The sequence below is a fragment of the Lolium rigidum genome, chromosome 3 (assembly GCF_022539505.1).
Source record: "Lolium rigidum isolate FL_2022 chromosome 3, APGP_CSIRO_Lrig_0.1, whole genome shotgun sequence".
Lineage (NCBI taxonomy): Eukaryota > Viridiplantae > Streptophyta > Magnoliopsida > Poales > Poaceae > Lolium > Lolium rigidum.
In genome coordinates, this window is record NC_061510.1 from 92604949 (window position 1) to 92626925 (window position 21977).

General features: G+C 46.2%; 1 protein-coding gene across 1 annotated transcript; it reads right to left on the reverse strand.

Annotated features, from left to right (window-relative positions):
• Window positions 1-1011: 1011 nt before the first annotated feature.
• Window positions 1012-3475, reverse strand: LOC124698976 (transcription factor bHLH30-like). The gene is made up of 2 exons (XM_047231354.1): window positions 2786-3475; window positions 1012-1530 (listed from the first exon to the last, which is right to left on the reverse strand). Exons 1-2 carry the CDS (start codon window positions 3473-3475, stop codon window positions 1012-1014), a joined length of 1209 nt encoding a protein of 402 aa, XP_047087310.1.
• Between the last annotated feature and the right edge of the window lie 18502 nt (window positions 3476-21977).

The following is a 21977-nucleotide window of genomic DNA, read 5'->3' on the forward strand; positions in this document are numbered from 1 at the left end:
ACATTTTTGTGAGAATGGTCAGGTCTTTTAGAATATATTAATTTTAAATAATAGAAGATTATGCATGTTTTATATATCTTTCAAAAAAATGTTTTAAATCCAATTTTACATTATTTTATCACTTTGAAAAAAAATTCCAAGTCTCCGCTGTCTAGCTAATGAGTGTTGTTGCGGTGATGTGGATAGATTGATACACGTGCCACACCATCTAAAACGTTGTAGCTAGGGGGGGGGGGTATAGAAGCACCTTGAAATATGAAATTTTCAAAACTCCTTCCAAATGGTCAGTAGGTTTGATGCTATGATTCGGCCAGGAAAAGACATATACAGACAGCCGTCGATTGTAGTTATAGAACATTCATTAATCATTCATGTGTACTAGTACCATGATGCAACATTTCAGATAAAATATGCATTAGTACACTGTTTCGAATAGATGAATACGGAGTAGAAGCATATATATTTGATAGTTACATCTCCAACCAGGCTGTTCTTGAAAAAAAAAACATCTCCAACTAGTTAAACATGCTATAGCATTTTATTTTATTGGAATGTGCTATAGAAGTACACTGCTTGTTTAAACATGTTTTCAGCCCGAGAAGTTTAATGTGCAAGGATTTTCAAAAAAAGAAGAAGCTCCATCTAGAAGAGGGGACTAGAAGATTTGTATTGACCCCTGAGATCGATCCCATCAAGAGATACACACACCGGCAAGCTAATTCGTCAATCACACAAACAAAAGAAAGACTAGTATAAATCAATTGGGGGGAAAACTAATCGAAATGAGGCGAGAAACAGTAGCGCACTTGGCACTTGTGGATCGGAACAAATGATCCATGACTAGCAGCTAGGTGCGCGGTATTACTGTCATCAACTATGAGACTGAGATACTATGAGGGGTACTGTGGTGCATGTACGTTGTGTTATACCGCTGTTTCCTCCCGTTTCCTTTGGTATTGCACATCTGATCGAAAGATCATCACGTACGCGGACGAATCGATGTTAATTAGCCTAGATGGAGCGGTTCTCGAGGATGGCCGAGAGGCTGGTGGTGCGCTGCCGCTTGAGCCCGCCGCTGGCCGATCCCCCGGAGTCCTCGCCGCCGCCGGGCGAGGAGGAGGTGCGCTCCATGACCGCCCGCAGCGCCTCCTGGATGGACGCGATGGTGTGCTGCGGCGACATGGGCGTTGGCGCGGCGCCGTCGTCGTCGTCGCACGGGGCGACGGTGTCGTCCTCGGTGACGAGGAGCACGTTCTTGACGCGGCCGCCGAGGGTGGTGATCTCGGCCTTGAGCGCGCGGAGGCGGAGCGCCTTGAGGGCGCGGATGAGGTCGGGCAGGAGGTCGGCGCGGTCGTCGCAGCAGAGGGAGGCGCGGACGAGGAGGCGGCCGTCGTCGTCGCTGGAGGCGTCGACGGTGAGCTCGTCGGACTCGGTGGGGAGCGGGCAGGCCTCCTCCCGGATCTCCGACGTCTGCCGCTTGAGCTCCTTGACGTGCTGGATCACCTCCGCTAGCAGCGACGCCTTGTCCGTCTGCAGATATACCAACACGTAGACATACGTAAATCGCAAGGAAAGGAAGACGCACGCGCGCGCGCGAGCTAGTTGAGCAGTAGTTAAATGGATGGAAGCAAGGATGAGCTTGCTATAATGTGACGGGAGGAGGACGCATGCATGGGATGGGGGGAATGATGGATGTGGCGTACGCATGCAGGGCGAAAAGGGGTTCCTGGCCGTGCCGTGCCGTGGCATGCATGCCTCCCAGCGGACGAGTGAGCGTGGGACTCACTCGAACTCGATATCTCCACAAACAGCGCGTAATCAATACGGGAAAAAAAATGCTTACTAGTGCATGGCTTGGCTGCTGTTGGTGGTGCTCGAATGCACGCTTCCACAACTGATCTGTGTGTTTCTTCCTTTTGGTGCATGTTTAGTGGGGCACCAAGCCATCGATCGCCACTCTGCGTATTCTTTATACTTCTTCTGTTATCACGCCTACAATGCCCACGGTCAAATCCGGCCTAAGCTACCTCCTGCTCCTAGTCCTGGTCCTGGGGTTTATATACGTGCAGCACTAGCTAGCTATATGTGTTTCTACTTATCCACCATCGAAAAATCAAAACACTTTTGGACACAACACGTACTAGAGCAAAACTGGAACAGGGTAACAGCAATGCATTGCTGCTTTTTTGACCGTAAATATCTTGAGATGCAAATCTAAAACCTACTTGGTCCATATGCTACTAGCACTACCAGCTTTCTTAACACCAGGGGATTTAGCTCAGTGGCTGAGTGGCATAGGATATGGTGTACTCTAGTCTTGGCTTGTTTGGGAATAGCTAGGCTTGCAGAAGGATCTGGGTTTATGAGTAGAATTCTTGGGAGCAGGGAGGTAACCAGCATGCAGGATCTCTCGAGTTGCTCAGCTTTCTTGCCGGTGTTCTGCGAGTGTCCCTGACACGAGCTCGCGCGTTTGTCTCTCCTCCGAGAGGCCGGCGCCCAGCAGCAGCGCTCGAGTTGCAAGCTTTTTGTTTCCTTCCCGCGGCTGGGCTGGTCTCGCTTTTTCGTGTCAACTAGGCGGCTCCCGTTGTCTCCTAGCTCGGTTCACCCCTATGATTACAATACACCATGGAATGCAGAGCCGGCAATGGAGTGTTTGAGACTTGGACTTCGCGCGCATGCACACACACATGCATGTTGGTTGGGGTATGAAGAAGTGCACACATGCTAGCTTGGACAATGGATATGTGGTGGTGCATGCATGAATTTATGCAGCCGGTGAGTATACCTTGGTTGTGTTGGGGAGGAGGCTGCGGAGGCGGGCGAGGTGAGAGTTGATCCGCTCGCGGCGGCGGCGCTCGGCCTCGCTGTGGCTCTTGGACGCGGCCAGGGCCTTGGCGTCCATGATCTCCTGCGCCGTCATCCGCCCGAAGTCCCCGAACGGCGATGGCCCGAAGGGCGGCGGCATCATCATGCCATGCCCGTGGTGGCCCATGTAGAGCCCGGCGCCGAAGCCGCCGAGCGGGTCGGACGAGGAGGACGCGCCGCCCGAGTGGTCGTACGCGAACTGGAGAGCGCGTCTGGCGTAGAAGTCCGCAAAGAAGGGCGGCGGCGGAGGAGGCTGCGGAGGCAGCGGCGGTAGCATCGGGAAGAAGGGGCCCTGGCCGCCGCCGCCACCGTCGCTGACTAGGTTATGGTGGTGGAGCTGTTGCTGCTGCGACGACAGCGACGGGGCCGGCGGCGGCCAGCACATGATCGGGGGCGGGCCCATGGTCGCACTCACGCTCCCCACGCTGCTGCTCGCCTCGAACACCATGCCTCCTCCACCATCTTGGCCTAATTCTAATTCGTGCTCCACCACCCCACTCGTCGCTCCGCCACCGCAGCCTCCTCCGTGCTGCTCGAACTCCTCGTCTTCGTCCAGCAGCACCCCCACCTCCTCACGACGGTGGCGGCGGCGATCTCCATGAGCTCCCATGGACCGACCGATCGATCGATCGACTGGATCGGAGCGGAAGCAACAACACGATGGAAGCCGGCCGCTGGATCTATCTAGTATGTAGCTAAGCCGGGAGTTTGCGTGGGCGATCGGCGAGATGGATGGATGCTTCTGCTGGTCGCTCTAGGGCTAGCTTTTGTATAGGGTTGTGGCATGTGGCAGCATGATTCGCCTTTCGGCCTTTTTGTCTTTGGCTTATGATCTTGCTCGGCCGCGCGCGCGCTAGCTCGCAAGAATTATGGCCACCTCCACCTCCCTCCCCGATTCCTCTCTCTCTCTCTCTCTCAGAAGAAGAAGAAAAAAGGTCTCGCCTTTTCTCTCCTCGCCGGCCGGCCGACCTGGTAGTGTAACTTGGCTGCCACGCCTTTCGATGGCCTTGTGGGGGCAAAGGCTAGTAGGGTAACATAATAACTAGGCCGGAGTAATGGAGACAGGAGGAGAAAGCTAGGAGGAGGGGGACTGTGGAGATGGAGCTGATCGATCAGGTCTGCGAGATGGAAGAGGCAGCAAAAGGGAGGTCGGGAAAGCCAAAAGATTGTTGCATGGAAGGGGAGAGGGAGGAAGGAAGGAGAGTACTCGCGCGCGCACTGTGCCTTTGTGCGTATGTGTCATGTGTACTCAAGCGTGTGGATCGAAGAATGCGTCGGTCAAGGCCCATGTTCTGCAGCACCCCCCTTCACTTTACCAATCCACGCCTCCTCCTCCCGCCCGCCTCCCCGAGAGACACAATCATTCTGTCTTGCTATACACTCCTCCCCCCTGTGGTGGCGCAGCAAGAGATTATACACACTAATTAATCAATTCTGTCAATCTACACCAGGTGGTCATTTAAGGTTAAGTCTATGTATTTGAACCTTACCAAACATGGTTACACTAGATGAGGCAACGCCTTAGCCTCTACATGGCTCGATGCATGCAACTTTCTACAAAAGATTACTTTCTCATGGTCGATACATGAATTAACCATATGAAAAATAAAGGAAACGTGAAGTGTCACTGCACTAATATGTTAGTCTATGATCAAAACAACAGTTGCACGTACTGGTTATACAAATTCCGTGCAACCTTCTCGAGCCGGTTGCATCTAGTATCCAAATCATTGCGCTTCTCTGTTATATGTAGGAAAGACGTACGGATCTAATATGTAGCCAACATGATAACCTGCATAAAAGAAATTGATTTTGCATTGTTAAAGATATAATTATTTCAAGTGTTCGATATGTCCCTAAGTAAAGTGCACCAATTCTGATTTGCGCTTAATCTTTTTCCGCGACACCCGTCAACCAATGCTCTAAAACAAATTTGTTATATTAGTTGGAGGGCTGATATTAAATGTCATATGAACTATGTGCCACACAATTTTTTGCGACGGGATGTGAAGAGAATAAATGTTGTATCGTTTCATCTTGATCACGAAGACAACATCTTCTACTCCCTTGCACATTCCTTTTTAGGTAAGTTATCTTTTGTTAGCAGAACTTTTCGATGCAAGAACCACATAAGTTAATCAATACTGTTACTCTACACAATGTGATCATTTACGGTTAAGTCTATGTATTCGAACTGTACGAGTGGTTACAATAGATTTCTCCGTAGGCACTTGTGGAAACTGAAAATTCCACTAAAAATAAAGATCCCTAGTGGTTCATAAACAACAAGGTTCTACTCACTAAGGATAACCTCTGGCTTGAAGGAATTTGCAGGTTGTAAGAAGTGTTCTCTTTTGTGATTCGGAGGAAATCATGGAAGACTTGTATATGGCATCCCCTTTCCCTCGAATTATGTGGCGTATTTTTGTATATGACTTACATTATTTCCCCCTCTACAAATATTATCATTAAGTTCTTCAGCTTTATGTTGGTCCCTTTGTTTAGAAATGATCTTGTTTTTAACAAGACAATAGTCTCTAATTGTTTACACGTTATCTATTAGGCTTCACACTGGATTCAATTGTAGTCATCCGATGATTTTATCGTTTTTTGTGCAGCGGGTTGCTGACGCTTGCTTGGGATATCTACAGCCTAGCTTGGCGGCATACTAGAAGACTTATAGAGGACTAGTTTCTTAATGTCTATTTTTCTATCAACTTTATGCAATCCTTGAGCTATACTTACTTGTTTAGAACTTATTATACAATTGGCATCCGTATAAGCCTGCGAAAGCATTATTTAATTCAAACTAGACAAATTTATTTAAAATAGATACAGCTAATCTAACAAACTTCTGATCAAGATACTAGGTTGTAATATTTTCTTATCAATATCGGTCGCATAATCATATCGTAGTATCACGAATTCACGGTACTACAAGATTTTTATTTTAATTAAAATATATGTATATATTACTAATATACCTCAAATAAGTTTAAAATTAATCTTTAGTTTGAATTTTAAGCATATTTTATGTCTTTTATAGAATCTGATCATGTAAATAATGTATTTATATATTATAAATATGGATTGACTCATCCAATGCATGATACAAACATAAATAATTATAAACTTAGTTCTAAACAAACTATTTATGAGCTTGTAAAAAAACTGGATATGTTTGACAACTAGTATAAACAAATGGGTAATTTGTTGCTTTCTTGCATATAGAAACTCCTTTTTGAACCTATCTCGCCTGAACTTATTGATGTTGTATTGCTTAAATACTTAGTTAGCATTGAGACTACACAACAACTAATTTTACTCTTCAGCTCCATGCGGTTGTGTCCATATTTTTTAGCATAGACATGGGATATATTTTACGGTATTGCTTTTGTATTGAGATACTAAATAAACCATGATACATATCGAGATACGAGTTAGATACTACGAGATACGAGTTAGATACTACGAGATTAATATACCATCACAATACGTATTGATTAGCCATGGTAGTATCATAAAATCGTAATATACTTACGATACGTATGAGGATACAAGAATTAATGATACAACCATGATCTTGACTATAAAGTGGTACGAATTGGGTGCCGCTTGGCAACCCTGATGGAGAAGCCGGAGTGCTTATCCCCATTTAAAAACATCAGGTTGCGTGGGCGGAGGATTGAAGCAAACAGAGAATCCACGCGAACAGCAGGCTAATGTAATGTTGTTGCGCATCACTCATCCCCGCTATTAGCAACTGTGGTTATCGAGTACGAATCTTAGCCCATGATTAAAGAGGAGCAAAGGCAGCTGGATGATAGCTAGCCGTAGACCATTGGCTAGGAGCAGGAGGGGGAGGAGGACTCTAGCTATCTCCTCCAGCATGAAACGGAATGAGATCCCCGGCCCGGCCGGCGCCATGATGCGCGCCAGGCCCCTGCGTCGACGACACGATCATGCCGCTCGCTCGCTGGGGCTAGTAATTCTGCAGCGCGGAACGAGGCAACCCGACAAGCGGTGCAGCTTCCTACCCCCTGACTCCGCATTCCTCACCTCCCCTTCCTGTCCACGCAGGCCGGTCGCCAGTGTAGTCCGTCGTACGCCGGCACAGTGTGGCCGCGCAGTGGTGGGGAGGGAGCGGCCGGAGGAAGGCATCAGAGATCGCCACCGGCAGAGCCTCATGGGCCTCGGGCGACGTGCGTCATGCAACGTGATCGATCGATGGATAGACTGCAAGAGCGAGGATCAATCGAGAAGTGGGACAAACTGCCGCTACTACCGCTCCAGGCAAAAACCACCGACGTGAGCTCATCATGCCATGGCTCCGCCGCATTTATTCTCTCCTCGTTTGAACCCCGTCTGCGCTAGCTTCTCTTTGCCATAGCTTGTACTGGCGCTGGGCTGCTGCCCTGTGTGTGTATTTATGTTTCGCGTATGTGTGTGTCATCACGAGGAAGATCCACCCAGCCGTGGACGGACCACTGTGCCGGTTTGTTTATATATGTAGAACGTATAGCTACTTTTGCCTCGCCCGGCTTGGTTTTCCTTGTGTAAAGGGATTCTAACTTCGTGCTCAATCAAGTTTTACACCATTTGATTTGCATCTTAATTCGTGGTAGTCATGAGTTACGAAATGAGTTGCAACTGAAATTTGATGATATCATCTAACTGAGAATAAAATTAGTTTTCAATCGACTAAGAAATAGTCACACCCTTGTGCAAATGACTAAATGAGAATTGTCGAAGTGCCAATAGCTCGACTAGATGTTTCACAGACGAAGCTAGTTAGCTATAAAGAAGTTTCTTTCCAGGAGGTGTGCGGCCAGTTAGCGATGTACCCCTACAACAATACTTTTTCGATCATCATTTCAAAGTAAATTTTCCACGAAGAAATTTCATTTAGCAACAAGAATGAGTTGTCATCTACAAAAGCGAATTTGTATGCTAAATTTCCTTTTTTAGATTTGAAACAATTCATGAAATTAGTGGAGAATATGTTGACTAAAAAAAGATATTCTTCTGCCTCTCATCCTTACATGCTCCTAGGGCCCTACCTCATGCTGTCCCTTCATAAACATATACTCAAGTTCAAAAATAGCAAATGCTACATTTGGGGTAATTCTTATTAAGGATAATCTTGTAAAGCGTAATTGGCAAGGTAGCAAAAAGTGTATTTTTTGTCATCACGACGAGACAATCAATTACCTATTTTTCCAGTGTCAATTTGCGAGATCTATATGGTCAATAACCCAAATAGGTTCTACCTTGCATCCACCTCAGAGCGTTAATATGTTAACTAAAATATAACAAGGTTAAAGTTTAGGCCAGTGTGACATGTGGCCTACATGATTATTTTACGTTTGTCTTAAGCACATAAACTCACACACAAATATTGTCATCGTGTATACACCCTTGGAATGCCAACAACTCCGTTGGCCTTCAAACGACTTGCGGATTAAACGTACTTGTGATTTTAATCTCGTATCTTGGGGAAGTATATGATATCACCTCGTACTTGAGTTTTTCTACCCAAGTTTATTTCTCTCTATGATTCTTTTTCACTTTGTCACTCGAGGGCGAGTAACAACTAAGCTTGGGAGGCTGATAGCTCCAAATTTTAACACTTTCTACCGAGATTTTTAAGTATACAACTACTTATATTGTCACTCATTTCATGCTCCATCTAGCTACATCCGTGCCTATTTTGTGTACTTACGAGTTTTTGTTCACTTTCAGCTTTGCATATTTAATAGTTTTAGTAGGATTTTACTATTTTTCCCTTGTCTTTGACATGTGTGTAGGTGTTATGGACAATCATGGATAAAGGAAGGCAAAAGGAACCATGAGGATACAATATGGGACAGTTACAAGCATCACACTTAGCCATATGAGGTGTGGGAAAAGTGATATTTCTGAACATCTTATATTTAGAAACTAATTCCATGGTATAGCCCACAAGCCAAAGAACACCTAAATCAGAGTCCGTATGAAGAAATGGCGAACAAAATATGAAAACAACAAAAGGTTTAGCGACCATCGTACGGGCAGACCCCGACCGTACCATACCGCCGCACGGACCTCTGTCGACTTTGTTTCGTCAAACGGAACACCATTTGTGAAGACCCGATGAGCATATTCAGCCCCGAGCTCCGTCGGTTCCCAAAACCGACCTCCAGAGTACCTATATAAAGAGGGGAGCCAAGGAGGAGGGCACATCCATACAGGCCCTTGAGGGTGGAGTCCTACCGCTCCGCCGCCGCTATGTCCATAGCCACCGCCTGCATCACCATCTCCTTCAACACAAATGATGAAGAGGAGACTAACACATCCATCTCCATCATCATCATCATTATCATCAATGTCTCCATCGTCGATCCCCTTTGTCTACTTGGTTGTGATCCAAACTCTATTAGGATTTGCACTTGTATATAATTGTACCTTCATATTCAACCTATAGTATTGTAATGATGTTGATTTCCTTCATGTATGATTAGTTCGTTTGTTCTTGGGGAGATATGGAGAAATCCTAGTCTATCAGGTACTGCCCACACACTAGCAAATTCATGGCTTCGGTCAGTGTCGCATCGACCGATTAATTCTGTTTCCTGTGTAACAAATTCATCATTCCGAAGATTAATTCGCACTGTACTTGGGACTGGTGTGCTTGCATTTCACATCATCTGCTATGGATAATTGAAAGCAACAATCTGTTAAGAATCCCGAAATTTCTTAGCAAAACCATATATCGAAAAGTTTTTCATATGGGTAAGTTGCTTGGTATATGTGTCTTCCTATCCACCGTTCAGATTCTTAATTCTAGAGTTTTAATCTTCAGTTAATTCTGCTATATACGTATTGCTTTAGATGCATATATTGGTTCTGCTATACCAACTTGCTACAATTTTTCTTGTAGTACATTTTTGGTTCAGCTTTGACCAAGATTTTGAGCAAAATACTGTTTTTTCATTTCAAGTTTGGTCATTTTTCGTTTTAAGCGTAAGTTTTTATTTGGAGTTGTTCGATAAATTTATTCTGATATATCAAATTTTGGCAGTTTCGTGAGGCCAAGTAAGAACACATACACCTCGCTTATGCGAATAAGACGAGAACGATGTCTTTCTATCCATAGGTGAGACCCACCAAAAATATTCAAGAACAAGAGTTAAGGGATTTTCTTTTGGACGCGTCTAGCGGGCGGCCGCGTGCTTGTCAGTGCATCCGAGCGGGCAACTAAAAAAGCAAGCATGTTAGGTTTGCCAGTGTGAACGCCTACCATTTATGGTTACACATACAGTGATCATATCACAAGCACTACCATGACATCATGCACATTAATTTTCCCTTTCAAATGTTCAAAATCATATAACTTTTGCACCAGATGTTAAAATTAGGATTCGTTTTCACTTTTGAATTTCTTGCGGTGAGCTCTCCAAAACTAGATCTCATTTCTATGTGTTTTGATGAAGTTTTTTCTAAAGCAACTTCTACTTGCGACAAAGCAATTATAATGTGAGATGATGCAATTTTAGTGCGGAGCGAAGCAACTTTGTTGCACAGTGTAAATCTACATTCAAAATGAAAGTTGCATCGCTGGACGCCAAAATTGCTCAGCCATCTATCAAAATTTATTCGGTGGGCACCAAAATTGCTTCGCTGGACGCCAAAATTGGACCGTCACAAACCAAATTTACTCTGTCGAGTACCAAAGTTGCTCTGCAGGATACTAAATTTGCTCGGTCGGGCGCCAAAGTTGCTCTGCACGGTTCGAAAACTGCGTCGCCGGGCACCAATGTTGCTCTGCAGGGCACTTAAGTTGCTTCGTCACACATTGAAATTGCTTCGATGGAAACCAAAATTGTTGTCGGGCACAAAAGTTGTGCTTTCGTGTACCAAAAGAGTATACATGTTCGTTGCATACCAAAGTTGCTTTGTCGCACATCAAAGTTGTTTTGCTGCACAATAAAGTTGCTCTGTCGCTCATCAAAATTGCTTGTTAAAAAATTTCTTAGAAATATATGAAAATATGGTCTAGTTTCGAAGCTCTCGTCGTGGGGATTTTAGAAGTGAAAACGAATTGTAATTTCGCCGCATGGTTTAAAAGTTATAGCTTTTTAAAAAATGACAACTAATATCAGCTAGCCTACCATTTCTCCTGTGATATCCGGACGCAACAACTCTCGTCTAGTGCGTGTGCCCAGAACATCCGTCTGGCACGCGCCCGCCCTTAAGATTTCAGGTTTTCTTTTTGGCTTCTACGTATAGTTTCTCCTAGAAGTTACCCTTACCCAGCTTCTTCGAGATGCCCGTCTTCCAAACTTATTTAAATTTATAAATTGATCTTTCTAATAATAATTTACAAGTTTAAACAAGTTTTGTAGACGGGCTTCCGAGAAAAGCTGAGAGAGGATAAGCTCTAAAAGCCAAGAACAAGTTCGCCTTGTACTATTTTTTTAATCTTTCCAGCCGTCTTTGTTAAGAAATTTAAAATTGTAGATGTGACGAAATGTAATAAATGCTCATGAAGTGGCTTAGATCCTTCAGCTAAGGATTTTGGACGTGGAGGATTTTGGCTATTTAGAGCATCTACCGCCGCGTTTCCCAATGCGTCCTAAGAGGATTTAGGGTGCGCCGGACAAAAAAAAAAACGTTCCAAGCCGCGTGCTCCAAAGGCTCTTTTTGTCCGGTTCGGCCCAATACGGTGTCCGGCGCGTCCATCCCCGCTATACAAGGGACGCTTCGGGCACGCCGGACACAGCGAAATGCGACGCCAGGAGACACGGGACCGACGCGTCAGTGACTCACGGACGGACGCTCAACCACCGCCTACCTGGGGACGGTGCAGTTGCCGGGAAGGGGAACCGTCGCATTAGCAACCGCGTCGATCGACGCACGTACCGCTGGAATGGAGAGCGAACTCTGCGGAAAAGAAACCGCCGCTCTCTTCGATATCTGCGCCGCCATTCATCCGCGCTTAATAAGAACCCTACGTATGCGCTTTCTCCAATCTACAACCCGCCGCCATTCATCGAAAGCTCTCCTCTCTCACAATGAGCGACCTCTCTCAGCTGCCATCAGACACCGACAGCGAGGGTAAGCCGTCGGGATGGCGCCACTGGTGGGACGAAGCTGCGACTCCTAGCAGCGATGATTCCCCACCGCCGGACATCGGCGAGGAATGGGAGGCCGAGGAGGAGGAGGAGGAGGAGGAGGAGGAGGAGGAAGAGGCTGAGGAGGCGGCGGCCCGGGCGAAGGCGGAGGCGAAAGTGAAGGCGCCGCCGGCGAGCACCGAACGATACCAACTCTTCGGAAGTGGTGACGAGCAGGAAGCGTCACCGTGAGAACGACGAGGCGGGGCCATCAAAGAAGTAGTTTAATTTTTTATATGTAATTTGTTTATATTTTTCGAAGTTTTTATATGTAATTTGTTTATGTTGCACCTCTTTAAATATTAGCAGCAATATTAGTACAGTGTAATTATCTACACATTTCTTCTATCTACTAAACTAAAAAATAGTATTTTAAAGTTTGGGGGATGTGGCTGGGGAGCGACGTTCCCCAAGAGCGGCACGAACGAAACACGTCCCCAAATGATAAATCTGGTGCCATTTGAGACTCTTTAGGGGACGCGGCTAGAGATGCTCTTAGAATCCGTAGCAACGCACGGGCTTTGTGCTAGTAATATTATGATGTCAAATAAATATGAATTATAACTTTGATCTATGATTATGTGTTAGTTCTCTCTCTTGATGTTACGTGAAGTGCACCACGTAATATTGGCCTCCGGCACAAGAGAGGAAATTACCTTTTGAAGTATGGTATTGTGTACGGCGGGAAGTGACATTACCGTGGCCGAGCTCTACCATATGGATCAGGGGGATAAGGAGGGACTCATTATGCTTGCGTCGATAACCACAGGAAAAACCCTTAATTGTGATGGATCAATATATAGGTGGTTTGCTGAAGGTCATTGCGGTGGTTATTAAGAGATGTACTAGTACATCTTATTGCCGAGCTCTCCCCATACATAACATATCCAAATACATAGTTTATCCTAATCATAAGTAGTACCAATACTAGCGGTGGAACCTACACTCCTCGAGAACCCCTCGGCCATATCACGAACACACTCAATCAACACTCTCTTGCTTTAGTTTACTTTTATTATTTACTGGTGTTCTTAGTGTAAGGGTATTTTACCCTTATCCATTATTTTGGTAACTATGACACCGTGCTAGAGTATTTGGTCTCATACATGTCTACAAGATGATTCTCAGGTATTAGCCAAAAAGGTATAATGGCGTATCAATGGACCAAGAAGGCAATGGGAGACCCCACACTTCAATGAAAAATCAACAAAGGATTTTCAGAGCTTGGCCGGTCAGTGGCCCAGTCAGATCGGCCCTGGCACCGGCCAGCCCGGCGCTGACCGGCCCCAGGACCGGTACCAACCGGATGGAGTACAGTAAGGTTGGGACACTCGTCCTGTCGGGGTCCAGTCGCCCACCCAGTTTGCATCGGCCGATCTGGTCCCAGGCCCGGTCGGACTGGGTGCTGGGTCGGGCCCCCCGGCGCCAACCGGCCCCCATGCCTGTGCTAGCCGGACGATGTCTAGTACGCCAAAGAAGCCGCCCGGTCAGGATCCGGTCCCAGATCCGGTTTGGACCGGCCTGCCCGGTCCCTGGCCCGGTCCGACCGTCCCCTGCGCCGGCCTGTCCAGCGCTAGCTCCGGTTGACCGGATTTCTCGAGGAACACGCTGATGTGGCAAGTCATCAACGGCCATATTTCATGTGACACTATATATACCCCTTCTTCTACCTCTGAAGGGGTAGGTACTACACTATAAGCTGTTCTTGAGCTCTCTCTCTCATACTCCATTGTTAGAAACACCAAAAGCCTCAGATCTCCCTCCTCCTCCACCCAAACTCAAATCCCTCCGGGGAAACGATAGAGGAGGACCCGATCTACTGTTCTACCAAGCCAAATCTCATTCCCCCTTGTATTCATCAAGAAGCTTGCTCTCTAGGGTTCCTTGGAAACCCTAGGTGGGCAAGAGTGGTCCGGAAGCATCCGGGCTGTGGATTTGCTCCTGACAAGATTGTGAAGGTTTGGAGGCTACCTCGAAGTCTACCACAAGTGAGTGAGCTATTCCTTCGTGGGATAGTGAAAGTATAGAGATGGTAAACCTAGAGGGGGGGGTGAATAGGTTTCTACAGATTTTAATTATTTCTTTGCAATATTAGGCTTTGCGGAATATAAAGGTGAGCCTAATGCAAACTAGGTGAAGCAACCTATATGAGGATACAACTAACTCAAGCACGAAGGCTCTCACAGGCAGTTAAATCACAAGTAAGGAGTTTGGTTAGAGATAACCGATAGCACGCGGAGACGAGGATGTATTCCCGTGTTCCCTTGCTTTGCAACAAGGTACGTCACGTTTGGAGGAGTGGAGGTCCCACGAAGGATTCCCCGCGCCACGAAGGCTCACCCTATTCTCCGGAGCCTATCCCACGAAGGAATAGCTCACTCACTTGTGGTAGACTTTGAGGTAGCCTCCAAACCTTCACAATCTTGCCCGGAGCAAATCCACAGCCCGGATGCTTCCGGACTCCTCTTGCCCACCTAGGGTTTCCAAGGAACCCTAGGAAGCAAGCTTCTCAATGAATACAAGGGGGAATGAGATTTGGCTTGGTAGAACGGTAGATCGGGTCCTCCTCTAATGATTCCCGGAGGGATTTGAGTTTGGGTGGAGGAGGAGGGAGATCTGAGGCTTTTGGTGTTTCTAGCAATGGAGTAAGAGAGAGAGAGCTCAAGAACAGTTTATAGTATGTTGCCCAATCCTTCCAAGGTAGAAGAAGGGGTATTTATAGTGTTCTTCAAAATCTGGCCGTTGCCACTTGCCACCTCAGCATTCTTCCCGACAAACCCGGTCAAACCGGACCACAGACCGGACAGCCCGGTCGTGAGGCCGGTCAGACCGGACTGGTGACCGGAGCACCTTTGCGTCGTCCTGGCGCTTCTCCGGTTGGTGCCCGGTTGCTGCCCGATTTCCGAGCGGTCGACCGGACGGAGCGCCGGACCCGCTGGTCGAGAGCCCGGTCGACCGGGCCACGGACCGGACTCTGCCGGTCCTCCTTTGGAGTCCGGTTTCCGACCGGTCGACCGGCCAGTACGCCGGACTGGCCGGTTGCTGGCCCGGTTGGACCGGGCAGGTGACCGGATTTCTCCTGTAACCCCTTTTTGATTGTTGTTGAAATGGGGGGTCTCCTTTAGCCTTCTTGTTCCTTTGATACACCATTTATGCCTTATTGCCTAATACCTGAGATTATCCTTATAAACATATTAGGCCAACTACTTTAGCACGGTGTCATCGTTACCAAAATAATGGATAAGGGTGAAATACCCTTACAATCTCCCCCTTTTTGGTAATCGATGACAAACCGAGCTAGAGTCACAAATAGATATTATGATAAGCTCTAAACCTTGATTCCATATAAGATATTACGAAAGCTCCCCCATAGTGTGTGCACTTGGAGAATTTGCGTTTGAATGCAAAGTGCACCACTTGTGAAACATGAGAAGCTCCCCCAATATCTTTAGGAAACAAGCATGGTATGGAGATGTGCATATCAAGATATATAAGCATAGCACACATAAACATCCTAACATAGAGTAGCACACATAATAGTCGTCCATACACATCCATACGTGAATTATTGGAAATAGCAAATGGTTCTTGAAAAACTCAAAGTAAACAAGCACAAGCCATATAAAATCCAAATAAGGCAACTCCCATGGCTTGTGGCACTCAAAGAACCCCGTGGTCCTAGACTCTACTCTCTTCTCCCCTTTGGCATCGGAACACCAAAAAGGCGAAGAAAAGAGGAGAGATGCTATCGCACCCATCAGTAGTGACCAAACCCAAGCGAGGAGGAGCTCTCGCGTGCATCATCATCAGCCGCATCATCATCATCACCCGCATCATCATCAGCAGTAGGAGTGGGAGCACGAGCAGTCCTAGTAGGAAGAGCACCATGAGCGTACACGGAGTAGTCGAAGTTCTGAAGCATCTCATCGGTAAGAAGAGGCATCTCCCACTGAGGAGCTACCACAGGCTCCATCTCAGGTCCAGGAGGAGGAACAGGGTGGTTCCTTGAGGCCATGAATTCATTCTGGCGCCTCCGTGTCTCCTGAGTCATAGAAAGAGTCTGGTGTGCAACATCATTGCTGTTCTTGCACATTTGGAACATGCATGTGAAGAAACGAGCAGCCCCATGCTCGGGAGCGCCGAGAGTGACCGGAGCTAGCATCATGATCATGGTGTGCCTTGGAGCGGCGCTCGAGAGGTGGGCATCATGGAGGGAATGTCCGGACGAGTGGCCTCCCGAATGGGAAACCCGAAAAGGTCCATGATGACTCTTTCACCACGAGCGTTCCGAGGAGCGGGAACAATGTAGTTGATGAGCCGCCGAACATACCGGGCGTAGTTAGGAGTCATGCGGTCCATAATGGCTCTCCTCGGTTCACGATAGATTAGATCACAGCCATCAATCTTCCTTACCCTGTCAGGATGACAATAGTACATCAAGTTGAGGTGATAGTTCCGGACTTCACTGTGGTCGCCAGACTTGCTGATGAGGTTCTCACGGAACAGCTTGGCAAGTACCAGATAGGAGTAGTACATCCCAGAGATAGTGGGAGGTCCAGGTGTAGGGTTCGCAGGATAGCAGAAAGAGATGTCACCCTTTGTAAGCCTGGACCGTGAATGAATCCTGTATCCTGGATTACTGTCATCACCACAACCCATGGCTGCACGGAACTGAGAGTAGGAGCATGAGTACTTCGTCTTGCCGGTCATCCAGGTGAGGGTGCGGTCCTCATCATCATGGAAGAAGACGGTACAGTGAAACTGGCGGACAAGGAGGGGACAAAAGGTGGGATCATCTTGGGTATCATCCGGCTTGAGGCAGACGAGGTCATACAATCCCAGACCCTTCAAGGTTTGAACCACAAAACGGTACTTTGTGGCTTCATGCAGGGCAAGCTCGTCAGGATTGATGGCCTTGGGTGATACAATATTACCATGCTTCATAAACTCATGAGAATCATAGAAACCCTCCCAGAGGGCTGCTTGTGTGTTGGTCCAGAAGGCCCTGTCCGAACGAGTGTAAGTTAGCTCCTTAAAGCGATACGGATTCACGGTCCTCCATTCCTGCCACTCAAGACGGTTTGCAAGCCCAACATTCATGGTTGGCACTACCTCATCATCCTCGTGGGCAACTTGCTTATCCTTGTGCTTGGTAGCAACAGACTTGGTTCGACCCCGAGCTGAGCTGCCAATGTCAGTATCCTGCTGAGCTTGAGGAGGAACGCGGCTACTAGAACGACGAGGAGGATCAGTCCTTCCTCTCTTGGAAGCACTGCCACGTGGTGGCTCACCACTCCAACTATCTGTGAATGAGAAAATAGAGCAAGGATAGCAGTGGGATAAGTGTACATGTCATCAGTAAGAGAGAAACCAAGAGAGCATAGCATATATTCAAGTGTAGTGATGAAATTGTGCGAAAACTGGGCAGCTCGGCGCAGAGGCCGGTCAAACCGGACAGCAGACCGGACTGGCCGGTTTCCGACCGGTTGACCGGGCCATGCACCGGGCCGGCCGGTTGAGCGGCCGGTCGACCGGGCGAGTGACCGGGTATGTCGAGTTGTGATGATGTGCCCAGATTTTCTACCACAAAACCATGCAAAAGCTCATAAACTTGAATATAGACTATAGCAATATAGTGGAGAAGTGCATTGTGGTGTGAGACACTCTAAAGGCATGAGGACTTTACAAACCCTAACCCTAACTTTTCTCAACTTTCCTCAACATGTGACAATGGGAGAGGGAAATCAAGAAGGAGAGGGAATGGAAGGGAAATTTACCCGATGACATTGTCCTTGTTGCCCAAGAGAGCAAGAAGAACACGTGGAGAGGGCTTGAGGACCAAATCCCCAAGATCTTCCAAGCAAACTCGAGAAAGACCAAATCCCTTGGTGAAGAAGCTTGAGAGACCCCGATCTACGGTTGGGTGAAGTTTGGGGAGGAACTAGTGGTGGGAAGGACCTAGGTTGTGGTGGAGATGGTCAGGGCGCCGGCCATGGAGGTTGGAGATTGGGGAACAATGGGGAAGAAGACCCCAAGGGGTATCCCTTCCCCAATATATAGGTGGCGGTGCGACCGGTCGAGAGTCCGGTCAGACCGGGCTGGTGACCGGCTGACCCGGCCCAGACTCCGGTTTCTGACCGGTCAACCGGACCATCCGGTCAGGGACCCGGTCCAACCGGACCAGGGACCGGCCAGCCCAGAATTTCCTAATTTTGCCTCGTTTTTGCCCCTATGCTTTGTGTAATGTGTGTGAGTGCTCAAATGATGACATGTACATATAGATATATAGATGATGATGAGATGAGCATAGGCATGGGGTTGGAAACACAAAGTTCTCTAGGCATACCCATTGGAGAGAAAATCCAAACAAGATGTGAATAGCAACAATGGGCATGATTCGAAGTGTATATCAAGAATCATAAGTCATTTTGGAATGATTTTTGCAATAAGATCATTTGGCCTTATATAGTCAAATCAATTTGTAATGAAGGCTCAATGAGGGGCGGGGGATTACTCCCCCTATGTGAAAGCGCAAATGTCATGTGACCGCGAAGAGACATGCTTGGGTCCATATAATGACATTGGGTCTATTTATGTTGCACACATAGGTATGCATCATACCAAGACATGGTAAGATGACTATCCCCATATGTGCTATGCCTCTAAGCTAGATAGCAAGATAAATGCAAGAATATAGTGCAAGAAGTTAATCAATCCAAGTTTTTAGGATCAAGAATACCAAGTTCTCCTCTCAAGTTAACAAAGCGGGCTTCATCCAAAGGCTTAGTGAAAATATCCGCCAATTGGTAGGTTGTTCCCACATGAGTGAGGTCAATATCCTTATTGGCAACATGATCACGTAGGAAGTGATGGCGAATGTCAATATGTTTGGTGCGACAATGTTGAACCGGGTTGTTGGCGATCTTTATTGCACTTTCATTGTCACAAAGAAGAGGCACCGTACCAAGAGACACACCATAGTCTTTCAAGGTTTGCTTCATCCATAACAATTGAGTGCAACAAGATGCCGCGGATATGTATTAGGCTTCGGCGGTGGATAGGGCGGTGGAGTTTTGTTTCTTGGATGACCAACTCACCAATGACCGGCCAATAAATTGGCAAGCTGTGGGGACCCCGGACTAGCTGTCCGAAATTCCCTGTTATGTATACAGTTCACGATCCCATGATCAGTGCGTCGTGAACACACAACCGAACTGATATCAAATTACACCATCCATTACAAAGCGGAAAAAGAAAATTACAACATGGTCACATGACCCATACTTACATAATAGCCTCGAAGGCCTAACTAAACATCAGAGTAGCATCATCACTTCAGCAATGCAGTACCCAAGTCATCTGCCATAACCCTACGAGCAAGCGATCGGGAAGACGTTCCTAGCTCGCATAGACGTCGCCAACTCCTTCTTCATCTGTCGAACTCCTTCAAGTCTGGCCAAGTAAATAGCCAGGGACAAAGCCGTGAGTACATTTGAATTGTACTCGCAAAACATCAAGAAGGTGATAACAATTCTAACTAAAGAAGACAAGAGAGGAAGAATAGTTTCTCTGGTGGATATAGCATGTGAAAGAGAATCATTTTCTCTTGTGGATATAGCATCCCACATCACAGTTGAAGGGGACACTAAGAAAGTCCTATGACATCTCTATATCTTTGTTAAAGCAGAGTTCCTCTACATGAAACACTAGGAAAGGTCACCCTCTTTTGTTTCTTTTTCCTCGACCATCTCCACATGGTCGGCACACCATCTTTCCCGTACCCTTCCGGTACTTCCAACACACATTTCCTTTGGAAATCATTTTCAAAACCAAAACTCGACACAGCTCTGTAACGGCCATCCCAACCGTCCATGACCGCGGACGCGGCTATTCGAATAGTTTTAACTCGCAGAGTGTGCGCACTTTCACCACAAGAACCGACAAATCCGCCGGGATCATCCCCGGTTCGACATACCAAAGTATGCGAGGCTCGGATAATCGAGTCATAGTCCTTCGCCCGTCTCCCTTGACATGAGTCCTTCCCTGCGGGCTTACCCCTTCCCGGCACCCCGGCAAGCATACCTCCTTTTGAGCGTATCTCCGGCGCCATGACGAAGACCCTCGCAATCGTCCGGCTATAGGCAACTACGAGTGTATTGCCTCCTCCGGAGCGCAACCCGGCGTCAGAGGTCGTCGTGACCCTCCCTAGAAAGTTGTGAAGGGTGCTCATGCCAATTTCAACAGACGTCGAACTAAGCCCGTACCCACTTTGGATAATGTGGTTGCGCCGTGTAATTGTTCCGGGCGAATACAAAGAACCATGTGTCGTTTTTCTCAAAAACCCAAGTCACACACACTTTCCTCTTTCCAACCATCTTTGTCAAGATCCTTTCCTTTCATAAACCATACGCTTGGGTAAGATTGCCTCACCCAAGGTTTTCATAAACATTTACAACAAGGTAAACCTTGAGGGGTTCCCAACCTAAAGTTTCATGAGTTGAACTAATACAACACTATGGCCGAGATGAGGGTCATCACGCCATTGAGGGTATGAAAAAGAGGTATTGGAGTGGATCATACTTGCTTGAGCTAAGCATGTATTATGACAACACAAGAGGAAAATATACTTTCAGATTTGTGGTGCTATCTAACCCAATCAATAGATAGGGATGAGAATTGACCAACACCAACACATTAAGGGAATCGAGCATACTCATCACAATTTGAGAATACACCGAAAACATGGTATTGATACATCTACACTAGAAGGGGGTGTAGTATGAATCTTGTCCCGAGGTGGAACATATTCAAGCTAAATATAGAAAACAAGTTGGATAGCAATGGCCATGATACCATACACCCAACCAATTACCAAGACATTGACAAGATAAAACTACTAGAGGTATCATGCTTGCATCCAAGCATAGATGACAACAATATGGAGATCATCACATATAGAACCAAGATGCTATTGATAGCTCAAGATGACATCCCAAGAGACATCATATCAGAGATCAAAAGATGGCTTGCCTTGGCTTATTTGTCCCTGGACTTCTTCAACTTCATCAATATAAGAATCCCGTCAATATAAATAAAATCCTCGTCCGATTCCACTTCTTCTTCTTCTCCGAAATTGTTCGCATCTAACGTCGGAAAATAAAAAAAGGAACACAATCACCATATTGAACCAACTAAACAAACATGCAACAATCAGAAACTAACAACTCAACCAAGGGCTAACATACTAAGGACTTATAGATACTACAAAACAACTTAAGAGTTTTAATTTAGAAAACTCAATTTACTCACCTAATAAAGGCATGAGAGCCTCACAAATGAGCAATTGCCTCTTTGGGTATCACCATGGCATAAATTAATTATCCCCTGGTATATAATACCACCAAGGAGACAAGCGCAATATTTTGTCCTAAAAAACATTCATATTTTCTTTCAAATAGTTTTGGAAAGACACAAATCATTTTCCTCTTTTATTTAGCTTACATAACACTACACAAGAATATGAATTAAACAAAATACCATACCACTTGAAAATTTAAGCAAAACAATAAAACTAGGTTTAAGTACCAGAATACTTGATTTTGTAAAACCAAATATTTCAAAAGGTTCAACAAAATTAGGTGGAAACAACTCTGATTGTGCTAATTAAAAACTAAGGGTTCTTATTCTATGTGCAACACAAATCCAATAACTAACAAAATTTAGCTAAACAGAGAGAGGCAACAAATTTAGTTGAAAAATAACATTAAAACAAAACTAACAAAATTTGATTTATCGAAAAAGGTTAATCCTACTATTTTTAAAGCAGATTTGAATTTAAATAACTCATAGAGAAAGATACACATAGCATAAATCGTAGAAAAATCCTAAAAATACGAGGCCAGTGGCATTGGAAAGGTATTGAAATTTGTGATCCAATGCAATTTGTTTCATCGGATTTGG

Excerpts from the sequence above, each read along its gene's own strand:
- LOC124698976 (XM_047231354.1), bottom strand. The coding sequence starts at position 3,475 with ATGGGAGCTCATGGAGATCGCCGCCGCCACCGTCGTGAGGAGGTGGGG. Across the intron at positions 1,531-2,785 it reads TCCTCCCCAACACAACCAAG|ACGGACAAGGCGTCGCTGCT; the intron begins GTATACTCACCG and ends GTATATCTGCAG.